General features: G+C 53.3%; 1 protein-coding gene across 1 annotated transcript in view; it reads right to left on the minus strand.

Annotated features, from left to right (window-relative positions):
- RUNX3 (RUNX family transcription factor 3) overlaps nucleotides 1-5090 on the minus strand; it is a 60930-nt gene extending 55840 nt beyond the window's left edge. The window contains exon 1 of the mRNA XM_019650063.1: nucleotides 4595-5090. Coding sequence (XP_019505608.1) covers nucleotides 4595-4652 — 58 coding nt within the window. The 5' untranslated portion in view covers nucleotides 4653-5090. The remainder of the gene's footprint in view (nucleotides 1-4594) is intronic.
- Nucleotides 5091-12768: the final 7678 nt, after the last annotated feature.

The raw sequence follows: 12768 nt of genomic DNA on the forward strand, positions 1-12768 counted from the left end.
CAGCTTCCTTCCTGTCCGGTAACCTCTGAGTCAGACCATCCCAGCTAAGCCTGCCCAGGGCCATTTTGTCTACCTCCTGCTTCCACACAGGCCTGCCTCATACCTGAGAGGCCATTTTCCATTTCTCCTAGGCGTCTTCAGGAGAGGAACTGCCAGCCAACTACCCAACCACCGCTAAGAGAAACTTGGCCAGACAGGCAAGCCTGTCCTAGTCATCTCCCAGCACCCCCACCCTGCACCGCACCCTCCAGCCACCCCAGGAGGCACCCAGAATCACCTCACTGTTTCCTGCCTCCACACCTTTGCCCAAGCCATTTCCTCTGCCTGGGTCATCCCCCCCCCCCAACTGTCACCTCCTCAACCTGCAAGACTCAGCTGAGTGTCGCTTCTCCAGGGGAATGTTTCTCTCTGCCCCCACCCCACCCCCGACGTGGGCCCGTACCCCTCTTGGACATGCAGCCCCCGTTCTTCTCCCACTATCACATGTATCATACCCCAGGGAAGTTTTCAGTTTACCTGTCTCTTCCCACACCAGCCCATGAGCTCTTTAAGGGCAGACAGCCTGGCCCAGCCAGTCAGCCTTGTACCTGAGCCCCCAGCACAAGTCCAGGCTCATAGTAATGAAAAGGATGGAAACATTTATTGAGCACTTATTCTGTGCCAACCAGCCTGCTCATTTAATTCTCTCAAGAGCCCCAGGAGGTTGGTGTAATCATCACCCCTAGTTTACCAAGGAGAAACAGAAGCACAGAGAGGTAAAGTGACTTGCCCCAGACTACACAGCTAGGGAAGGGCAGAGTCAGGACTTGAACCCAGAGAGCCTGATTCCAGAGCCCAAGCTTGACTCTCGACATTCTTCTTCTTGATAAGCTTTTGTGGAATTACTGAATAAATGAAAACCTTTGCCTCTCCAGGGTCTCCTAAATCCGGCATGTGGCAGTTAAGGGCCATTTTTTCTGGTTCCCTCCCTGGAGGGGTAATGTCCTGGGGAGAGCACTTTTGCCTGTGGAGGTGCAGTTTAGGGATGCTGTGAGTGGGACCTGCCATTAGCATACCTCAGGGGGTACACATGAGGCTTCAGGTTAAAGGTGTCAACCTTCAACAGAGCTGTGGATGAGCCCTCAGGCATCCTAAAGCCATTGTCTACGTTTGTCAGATGGGGAAACCAAGGCCCAGAGAGAGGAAGGGACTTGCCCACAGTCACGCAGTATGTCCGGGTCACAGCCATTAGGTCTCAGCTTCCTCATTTGTCGAAGAGAGAAATAGATACCCTTGTCCTTCCTGGGAGAGTCCCTGGAACAGAGCTGGGAGGACGATGGAGAAGTGCCGAGGGCCCCAGGAGGCCCCTTTGCCCTCTCACACCTTCCCGCTCAGTGTCTGGATTTCTGCTATCAGCCTGCTGCTCCCAGGGTTAAGCATGGCTCTGTCCTTGTCTCCGCCTCATCCTCTACTGCAGGGTGGGATCAAATGCCTCTCCACTCTCTTCCCAAACCTCTTCTCCACAGTGAACTGAGAGGCGTTCTGGACCTTGGCTCAAAATGAATGCCCCCTACTCTCTTAAGTCAGAGAAACCCAGAGGATAGGTGGGGTGGGGTGTGGGGGCAGTTGTTGGACGTTACTCAAAGAAGTTACACTTTTCAAGGGATCCAGGGGGCTAGGCCTGGGGGATGGGCCACGTTGAGGAGCATCAAATCCAACTTATTCCTCCCTTTGTACCTATGAGATGATGGCAGCCCAGAGATGTCAAGTGACTCAGATGGAGTCACACAGCACATGGGTGGCAGAGCCAGGCAGAATACTGGGCTCCAAACCCAACCAGGCTGTGCATCACACGGGATTTTCAAAACCACATGTGTCCAAGCCCGAACCCAAGAGATTCTCCCACAGTCTGACATGGCAATTGGGAATCCAGGTGTTTACAAGCTCTCTAGGGGTGGTGATGTCCCAGACCTGCTGGCTCCATCACGTCCTGATGAGGGACAAGGACTGGAGACTGGAGTTCCTGCTTGTATCGAATTCAGGAGGTCCGTGAACTTGGGCGGGAAACACAAACAATCTTTCCTTTCACTGACCTCTAACTGAAATTTAGAAACTTTTTCCCCAGTGATTTTGTCATGGTGGAAATCACAGATAATCTCTGGTCTCATTCGGTTGTCACAGATGCTCTTGAAATACCGTTTGTACTCATTACCCACCACCACTGCATCATGGTCGTTGCGGGAGCCACTATGAGCTCTTTCACTCAGTGTGTCACCAAAGAGGCACATGGTCACGATCTCACAAGCTTGCCTTTCCACAGCTTGCTAACTGTATTTCCAAAGACTTGGTTCCCTCTGTAATCCCATGGATTTTGTTTTATGTATGTAAGAATGTGATTCTGAGGAGTCTATAGACTTCCTGAGACTCCGGAAAGGTCTGTGGCTGAACAGGTTAAGGACCCTGTGTGGGGCTGCGTGGGGCAGCGTGGGGCCAAGCACGGGAGGACCCAGAGCTTGGATCTCTGTGGGGACAGAATGGGCAGCTGCGGCCTTTTGAGTCTCCAGGGACAGAATCTGGGAGACAGATCCCCCAAAATGAGCTGTAAGCAGAACATGGGGAATAGAACTAGGCAGGAGAGAGGGTGCCAACAGGGTGGAATTGCAGGGAAAGCCTCAGACCCCGTACCCCAGGCCTGCCCACAGACCCTGCCTTACAAGGCCTATCTGTGTCCCTGTCCACCAGGGTTCAGCCTGCCCTGGCCAGCGGCCTCCTGTCTCTGGGCACACGCTGGGCCAAAATCCTCCGGCTTTCCTCTCCCTCTCCCTCTCCCTCTCCCTCCGAGTTGCTGTCTGTCATTTCCTGGGCTTCATGGCGTCAGGAGCCCATCCTAGGTGGGCCAGCCCTTTAATCCCGGCTCCCAACGTTCCTTTGTTTTAAACTCTACATTTCTCCATCTTACTCATGGAGGGAGAAATACAGATTACAAAGACTCAGCAAATGGTTTTTATAAACTCTTATTTTCTTGCCACAGAACTGCCTTTAATTAGCTCTGAGGACTACAAAGGGAACAGCATTATAATAGGGGCAGCTTGAAGGAAAGAGCCCATGGCTTTCAGCTCCTGGACTGGGGCTGCTGCTGTCACCAGCCACAACCAGGTTTGGTGGGAGTGCCCCTGCCGCAGGCACAGCAGGCCCCTTTCGGTCCCCATCTGCAGCCACACAGCCTGCCTGCTTCAGCTTCTCTCCAGGGAGGAGGAACGGTCCTGCTGCCAGGCAAACTCTTGCAGAAACCTTTGGACAGTCAGCACCCAAATGTGTCTTGATCCCTGCCCAGAACCAGCTACCCAACAACTGTTAGGTAGCAGTGGGACAGGCAGACAGGCAGAAGGGCAGATGAACAGTCAGACTGATTTCTGCGTCTCAGCTGAGTAATGGCAGCATCAACCCCCCAAACCTTGGAGTTCTCAGCCCCCACTGTTCTGGAGGAGAACTGGTCCCTGTGTCCAACCCAGAGGCACTGCCCTCATACACAGCCCATTCTCAGCCTTAGGCCATCAGCGTGTTATAGCCAGAGGGGCCTCTATTTGGGGCACAGAGAGGTTAAGTAACTTGGCTAAGGCAGCTCAGCAAGGTAGCACTTGAGCTGGGACTGAGGCTCAGGGACTCTTGACCTCCAATCAGCCCACCTGCTGGGGAAGGGGGGGAGGAAGACAGCAGGGGGTTGTCTGAGGCCCTGGGACATCAGCCCCCTGGGCCAGAAAGAGGCAGGTAAAATCTCCCTCTCAGTTTCAGCCTCAATCAGAGGTTTCAAGTGGGGGATCTTGGACCCCTATACTGGTTGAGGGACTCAACCCAGACCTCCGGGTCTCTCTAGGCTATGCATAGAGGTAAAAGCTGCCCAGAAACACTTTCTTGTCCCCTATAACCAGCTTTGCAGACCTTCCCGAGGCCTATGCCCCTCACACTGATCCAGTTTCAGTGCCCCCCAGGGCTGCACAAGTTCTCCCCAAAAGCTTGGAGCCTCCTTCTCTCAACGCTTCCCGTACCCCAGGGATCATTCAGAGAACATGGGAGAAGGCCACTCAGGAGGGTCTCAGGAAGGGGCAGCCTTGCCCCCCACCTGCTCCACGGCTCTCAGAAGCTGGCCTGGCTCTGGGAATACTAAGTGTCTCCTTGAGTCCGTGTCTGCCTGAGCCCAGGTAGACGGCTCAAGCTCTCCGGGTGAGCCAGGGGCTGGGGCTGCAGGACCCAGGAGCCCCGTTAAGTAAGGCAGGAAGCCATGGGTCACCGGAACACACCCCAAGTCCTCTCCACCCCAGGACCCTCAAAGGCCTGCCCTTTGAGGTCTTGAGGTCTTGCGGTATCCATTGCCCCTACCACTAACTGTTCCCACGAGCTGAGAATTAAAGTCCCACAAAGATGTCCACTCCAGGAGACCACGGAGGCCACCAATCCCTCTTCCCACCTCAGGCTTTCAGAGGCCAGCGGATTTAGGTTAGACAGGCAATGTACTTGAAGGCAGCTAGGATGGTCGGTGGAGGGACGTGGTCCTGGACCTGGCCACAGCTTCCCACCCGAAAGGGCCTGCCCAGGGCCCTGGGCAATAGTTACTCACCGCGGATGAAGGTCGGCGTGTAGGTCGGGAAGGAATCGAAGATGCTGTTTGATGCCATGCCCCGCTCTGAGGAAGGCGAGAACTCGGCCCTTCACGGGAGTGGGTTGGGATTGACTTGGTTGGCTGTTGTTTTATTTTTTTCTTAGCTACTTTTTGAAAATAAAGTGGGGGGTGGGGGGGTGTTGCTTTTTTTTGTTTTGTTTTGTTTTGTCTCTTTTTCCCCCCTACTGCTACGAAAAAGAAAAAAGGAAAGAACGCGAGAGTGTGTGTGAGCGAGAGAGAAAAAAATCCCCAAGGAAAGTAAGTTTCTGTTTGTACCCAAGAATTTGGATTCCTGGTCCCACAGGAATGTCTAGCCACAAATTTTCAACAGAAGCGTATGCAGAGTGTATCATTAGATGGCGGGAAGGGGCCTTCGGCAGCCAGGGCGGAGGAGCTCGCAGAGCAGTGAGAGCAAAGCCAGGCCAGCATCAGCGACACGGGGGAATGAATGAATGAGGCTCACCCCCCGACAGAGCCCAGGCTCCAGTGGGTGCGAGGGCGGCCCGGGGGTGGGAGTTCCAGGAGCCAACCAGCTCCCGCGCAGGGCCCTGAAGGCAGCTGAGGGCCTGGCCTTGTGGTTCTGTGGTTGAAGGACCAGGCCTTCACAGTGTCAACCCAACCTCAGCTCACAGGATGCAAGAAGCCAGCTCGCGGCCTTGGCCCATTGGCTGGGCTGCGGTCACCTGGGCTGTGATGTCACGGCCTCTTAGAAGGCTGCCTCTCGCTCTTTTTGGAGAAAAAAAAAAAGAAAAAAAGAAAGAAAGAAAGAGAAAGAGAGAAAAAAAAGTGATGGCTTTTATTTGTGGGGCTGGCCTCAGCACGCGGCCCAGAAGCAGAACTGAAAGCAGTGGGAGTGGGGCAGCTGGGGCGGTGGTTTGGATCCTGTGGGAGACTCCTTTTAATTAAGGTCAGCGTTGGCCAGGGCGGGCTGGGAGCTCTGCGGGGCCCTCACCGGGCACCGGCAGCCTGGATCCACCAGTGGGCGGAGGGCTCCCCTCCATGCCCCCTGCCCCTGGGCTGCAGCTGCCACCATCATTGTCCACCACACTGTTGCTGGAGAGAGGCGTCCACATGTGTGGCTGGGTGGCACTTCAGGAGGATTTTATGGGAGTTGGGATTAAGTACAAATAGGAAACACATGAAGCGGCATTACCAGCGCTCATGCCTCACTGCGGCCTGCCCACCGAGAAAGGCCTTGCAGGCGTCACGGTCCTCTGCAGAGCTTGGGTTCTGAGGCCCGGGCTTGTCATTCAAGGCCTTTGGCTCGTTTTGCTCACCTGTGCGTCCCCCTGAGGTTCTCTTCTCTGGCCTAATGTGCCTGGGCTTGCCGTCCTCTGTGCCTTTGCTCATGCTCTGCCCTCTCAGTGCCCTTTGTCAGCCCCCTTTTTGAATCCTTCATGTCCCAGAGGGTTTGAAGCTCAGAGGGACTCAAAATTAGAAAAGACATGGAAGATGATTTGACCCTACACTTCTGTGTTCCCAGAAGCTAGGTCAGGTGTGGAGGGAAGGTGGTGGTTTTTACTATTTCCTTGCAAGCTCTATTCTCCCATTTCACAGGCCAGATTATTGAGGCCCAGGACCTTGAAGTCAGTGTGGCCATAGCACGCTTGAGTGGGATTAGAACACTAGCCTCTGACTCACCAGCCCCGGCCTCGGCCATGACCACATAGGGCTTAAACCAATATAATTTACTCTATCAAAGTAACTCTTGTCAGATGTATTTCTTATGCCTGTGGCAGAACGCCCACCCTTTGATGCCCTCTATGCTAAGTCCTGAGACTTCAGAAAGCCCTCTGCAGCCTGGGCCCTGCCCGCTCTGGCCACTCCAGGGAGCCCACGTTTGTGGCCAGTCCTTAGCCCCAGCCTTGGCTTCACAGTGGTTTCTATAGACTAACAGAACAGGAGGGGCATCTGGGAGGAGAAGGGGCTGGTCCAAGGTCCCACAGAGACTTGTTTCTGCCCAGAGCCACACTGGGTCACCTAAGACACTCACTTTCTGTGTTTCACCTGGAGCCCCAGGAAAGCTCAGTCTTCTGTCCCTGAAGGGTGAGTCGATGGTGGTGTGTGTGTGGGGGGTTCTAATTGGCCCAGGGAGGAGGCAGATCTATAGTGAAAGCCACAGGGCTCTAGAGTCAGATTTCTCAATTCCAGTCCCAGCTCTGCCGAATCCCAGCTGCAAGACCAGGGGGCAAGTCATTTCCTTTCTCCGGACCTCAGTTTCTTTCCTTGTAAAACGAGGATAACATTTCTCAGAGAGGCAGGCAACGGGGTGAGGGCACCGTGAATGTTGGTTTCCTTGCCTGAGTCTTGGTGACGTAATTTGGGCTCCGTTATGAGTAATCACAGGTAAGGAACCATTGCAGTCACGTAGGAGGACAGGCCGTCCTGATGTAAATTCTTCAGCTGGCCCAGCCTGGGCAGGACCACGGGCTCAGCGGCACAGATGGAGCCTGCCAAGGGGCCTCGGCCTCCTGGTTAAATTCGGAACGTTTAGAGTCTGCCATGTTGTGGACTAGATCAGAGCAGGACACAACTGGGAAGACCCCCTTTCACAGAAGCGGAAACTGAGGCCCCCAGGGGGGCAGAGACTCACCCAAGCTCACACAGTGAGTCAGTGGAACCCGGGCCCTGCTTCCCAGCCCAGGAGTTCTTTCCACTCGACCAACACCACCTCCAGTTTCTAACGTACCACACTACGCACTTTGCTGATTTTTTCCACATGTAAGAGTGGGCCCCCCATAACACCTATAACTTGGTCGCCTGGAGGGACTCTCCCTCCCTGGGAAACTGAGTCCAGGCCCAGGAACTGAAGGGGGCCCAGGAGGCGATGTTGGGCTTACGAACGCACCTGTTGGCCCCAGTGGCGGTTTAATGCATTCCTGGGGCAATGTAGCAAATACATACTGGGTGCCAGGTTTCATTTCATCCTTCTCTCAAGAGGCTTATCACCTCCACGTGCCCCCTAAGATGCATGTGCCAGACTTTGCATAAACCCCGGGAAGCTGCCTGGAGAAGCAGAAGGAACATTCCTGAAGCCTGATTTTGGTCCTTATGAGCTGTGAGATCGTGAGCAAGAGGCTTTTTTCTTCTGAGCCTGCTTCTGACAGAGCCTGTGAGATGGGGCCAATTGCAGTCCCCACCTCCCAAAATTGCAAAGAGGATTAAATGAGGAAATAGTGTGAGTTTGCCTGGCACACTGGAGGTGCCCAGTTCCCAGAGTCTCCTTTTCCTCCAACTTCTGACTAAGCATTCTCTTAGCATACAGTGGGCAGTCGCTTTTCCTCTTATCCTCTATTCAAAAAAATATCTGCTATCATAGAAGACTGAATATCTGAACTGATTAGATCAGGTAAATCAAAAAATTTGGTTGAAAGGGAATCCTCAAAAAAAATAGTGTTTATGTTCCTTAAACTTTTTATTTTAACTTTAAGCTTACAAATGTGCCTTAAATGACCTTCGTCATTCTTCTGGCTTAAGCCCACCCAGATGGCATCTCCTACAGCTTCCAGTTTTAGCTTCTTCAAAGTGGAACATGAATGCAAAGACGCTTATGAAGCAATCAGCATCCAGTAGTAGCATCTGGATTTTACTAGTTCCCTCAATCTTTTACAATGTCCCATCCGTATTTAATTCCATTAATTTTTTTAGCAACTTACCTTTACTGAGTCTTTCCAAGGTAGTCGACCTAGTTTTCAGAGAAACAGCCACTCTGGTTTTGCATCATATCATTGATAACGTAACATTCCCATCAGGGAGGGTCCAATCAGGAAAAGACAAGTCCCTTTGAGTATTGGGAACCGAGGGAAGTTAATTCAGGGATTATAGGCAACATAGGTGATGGAATGCTGGGAAGCCAAACAAAGATGGCAAGAGGACCAAGATTAGCCACAGCAGGGAGCCACTGCCATCCTTTGGCAAGAAGGACACAGAGAGAAATGGTGTTGCCAGGGCCCCCCAGTGGAAGCAGGTTCATGGTAGAAGAGTCAGGCATCTGCTGGACACACAGGAGACTTGGCTACTAGGAAGACGCTCCCAAGACAGATGCTTCCCATCCTTCAGTCTCCTTCCAATGCCTCCCATTGGTTGAATGGAGCTGGAACCAGGTGACTTAGTGGAATCAGACCCCTGAATTATAGAGCCAAAAGCAGGGAGAGGGAGAATGGATCTGAGGGCAAACTGGCCCTGGACTGGCATACTCTCCAAAGAAGCTCTGTAACCATGAAAACCAAATGGGCAGAAACAGGTTTAGAAACAAACCCAAGTGATGTTTGGTGAGTTGACAGCTCAGGGAGCCGGTGGGAGCAGACGGTGTGGATCCCAGAGAGGGAGCTGCTCTCCAAGGGCATCGATTGGCATATTATACCGGAGGGGGGTGCCGGTGAGCCTCGAGCTGATCTCATGGGGGTCAGTTAAGAAAGCACCCACTGTGAAGGCTGATGAAATCTGTTTTCTTAACCTGTGCGCAGAGCTGATATTTTCACCATAACCTTGGGTTACTGTGATTAGGGAATGAAGTCACCAGTCATGAGCGTTGGCCACAGGGTCTGTCTATGAACTGTATAGTACATAAAGACGGGACACCCCCAAACCCACTGGGCCCTTTCAACAACCTACGGGACAGGCTTGGCTCTCTTCCCCTTTCAGATGACGAAAAGACCAACCCCAGGGATTGACCCCAAGTTCTAGCTCCAGGGGTCAGTGCAGTCAGCTTGGCCCAAATGGGGAGCAGAGGTGAGGTGGGCACTAGTCTTGGAGTTCAAATTCTGGGTTTCCACCAGCAAATCACAGTGCTGGGCCCAAGGAAGATTCTGGAGCGATATGTGATATGTGATACCTGCTGCAGGCTGGCCAGGGGGCTCTAGCTCAGGCGCAGCACAGAGACTTCAAGATAAGATGCCCCCTTCTGTCTCTCCACCCCCTTGCTCTATGGGCGCTCAGGGCAGAGGATGAGGCCAGCAGGCCACACAGCCCACCAGGGACCAGAATACCCAAGGCCAACCCAAGGGGTCATTAGCTAAGGACCTACTATGTGAGGTGCACACAGTATCTCCAGTGGTGTGCTTCCAGTGCAGCCAACCATGCTAAGCAGTTTTCCTGCCAGTTTCCTGGGGATGGTCAGAGAAGTAAAGAGACCTGCCCAAGGTCACCCAGTTTGTAGGTGGTGGAAGCAGGATTCAAGCCCAGCCAGTCCTTCGCCTGCTTTCTGGGCTCCTCTCCCTCCCTGCCCCCAGCCTCTCTCTTTCCTGTTGTTTGTTATAAAAACTGCTCATGGTGCCCCCTTCAGAGCCAAACCCCTCCCCTCTCTTACTCTACCTTCCTGCCTCAGTCCCCTTCTCCAGGGCCCTCCCTTTGCAGGCCTTACTGCTATTCCAGTGTAGCTACAATCGTCACGTATCTTAGTGGCATGGAGGACAATGTGATGACAGTTTTACCCATAGCATCTGCCTCACCAGGGACCCCAGTAGCTCCACCCATGGCCTTTCCTCCTGCCTGAAATTCCACCATTAGTGCACGTTTGGGTTTGGATATATAACCCCAAATATGGGTTTAAGCCTAAGCCTTCTGGTAAAACGGAGCAGTGGAGCCGCTGAGGGGGGTTAGCCAATTTGGAAGACGAGCACAGGCTTCTTGGTTGTTAACAGGCTGAGAGCCCTGGGTGGCAGCGTAAGGGGTGGTTTGTGTGGCGGGGGGAGTGGGGGAGGGCAGAGCTGGGCAGTGGGAGGGGCCGTGTGGCTGACTCACAGCATCCCCAGGATCCTTGGTGCCCCACCCGGCAGATTGCTGCCCTCCCACCCAGTCCCCCCCAAGGCCCAGCTCCTGGAAGGCCAACCTCAGCCAAAGGCCCCCTGACCCTGGCCCCAGGCTGTAAGACGGGGCACTGGAGAGGTCACCCTGGCCACAGTTCATCCTCCCTGAAGTGCTGGTCAGCCCAGAGGCCTCTCTTGTGTTCCTTTGAGACCTGGAAAGTCTTGCCATAGATGCTTCCTCCCTCAGAGTCCCAGGCCCCTCAGAGGAAGAAAGAAAACTCCAAGCTACAGCTCCTTTTGGCTCATAAAACGATCTTTCTTTGGTTCTTTTGGTGGAATAATCTATCTTTAGCATCAAAGAGCTCTGCCAGGGGCTTAGACCTGCTGAGGGACCAGCTTTGTGTGACCACAAACCTGATGGCAGCGAGCACTCCTCATGGGGTGGGGCCGGAGGGTGGCCAGGAAAGGGTGCCTCCCCCCGCAGGGCTAGCAAGGCGGGGCGGGCTTCCCACAGCCACATGCTCCAGACTCTGGCCCAGGGCTCCTTCCCTTCCATTCAGGCAGCACTTGTCTGGGGCCAGGCTGGTGCCCCAGCACCCCCATTTCCTCTCAGTGCATTCTCCCCACAAACCTAATAATAGTAATAACCATAACAAGAATCATAAACTAGCCCTTACATAGCACTTACCACACGCCAGACACTCTTCCAAGAACCTCACATAAATTCACTCGCTTTATTTTCACAATAATCTGATCTTTTCACAGATAAAGAGACTGAGACCCAGAGGTAAAGAGACTTGCCCAAGGTCAGCTCAGATGGGATGGAGCAGGATTTTGAACCCAGACAGTCCGTTTTAGCATTATTTCGTCTCATTTTACAGCTGAGGAAACAGGCTCAGGGAAACAGATGCATTTGCTCAAAGTAACCTAGATCACAAATGGTGAGGCCGGGATTCCTGGCAGGGCTGTCTGACCCAGGGCCTCTGGCCTGAACACTCACCAGACCTTTGGGCTTCCAGAACTCAGCTACTTCTCCCAACAAATGTGTGTGTGTGTGTGTGTGTGTGTGTTTGTGTGTGTGTGTGTGTGTGTGTGCACACGCACTATCATTCTCCTACCTCCCATTTTACTGAGGAGGAAATTGAGGCTCCGAGAGGAAAAGGGACTCGCCTGAGGCTGCAGAGCTAGGAAGTGGTGGAGTCAGGATGTGAACCTCATCTACGGGAATTCCTGAAGCCTTTGCTAGAAGCTGCCACCTCGGTCCCCGCTGCCCACCTGCTCCTAGCCCCGCTGCTTTCCTTGAGGAGGCTGGGCCGCAGGAGAAGCCAGGATTGGGTTGTAATTTTTTTAAAAAATGATTTAGTCTGACTCCCCCCCCCCACCACCACAGCTCCCTCCCTTTCTCTTTCTCTCTTTCAATCATAATGATCCTGTTTGCAGGGGTGTGCCGGCCAGCAAATTTGCTGACCCAGGAAAAAGGAAGGGGGTGTCATTATGTGGTTGGGAAATGGTGGGGTGTTTTGTATGCCACCGATCTAGCATCCCAGGAATTTCAGCAGCCCTCAAGAAAATTAGAGAATTAGCTGCCATGCGGGGCTGTGGCTTCGTCGCTGGGTATGTGTGCGTTTTCTTGACTTAAACTAGGATGCTTTGAGAGCTGCACATAAGGGGCAGCATTGCAGGAAGAGGGGCTGCCTGGGGTCAGGAGAGAGCCCTGGCCAGTGAGGCTACAGGCCGAAGCTGACACTTGGGAGCACCAGGCTCAGAGAGGGACAGGAACGTGTCCTAGGCCACATAGCTAAGGCCAAGGCCTGCATGGCATGATTTGTGGCCTGATGCTCTTCCCATGATGCCAGGCTCTGCAAGTAACTTGCTGAATGACATCGGACAAGTTCTTTTCTCTCTCTGGGTCATTTTCCTCATCTGTGAATGGAGGGGATGAGATCATTGTCTTAGTTTGGGTTCCCCCAAGAGACAGATCCTGAGTCTAAGGAATAAGGTGTAAGCAGTTTATTTGGGAGCTGATCCCAGGAAGCAGGGGTGAGGAAGAAGAGGAAGCGACACAGGGAAAGGAATGCAGCCCGTACAGGGTGAGGAGCAAGCATCTTACCTTTCTGGGCACCTGGAGCTCCACCCCGTTAGGGCCCCACTGAGAAACTAGGCGGAGCACCGCCCAGAACTGCTCCCCCGGAGGCAAGGGAACCAGGTGCGTATCTATCAACTCCCATCTCTCATTGGTGTGGGGCTGTCCTAGGAATGATGGCTCCCCCACAATTCTTGCTGTTCTTCCTGGACAAAGCTCATTCAAGGCCAGAGAACATCCTCACGCCAACTTGTCCTTTAAAAGAACTATCCATTCAGATGGGGTGTGTGATTTCTAAGGCG

This window comes from Hipposideros armiger, unplaced genomic scaffold, assembly GCF_001890085.2.
Source record: "Hipposideros armiger isolate ML-2016 unplaced genomic scaffold, ASM189008v1 scaffold_138, whole genome shotgun sequence".
Lineage (NCBI taxonomy): Eukaryota > Metazoa > Chordata > Mammalia > Chiroptera > Hipposideridae > Hipposideros > Hipposideros armiger.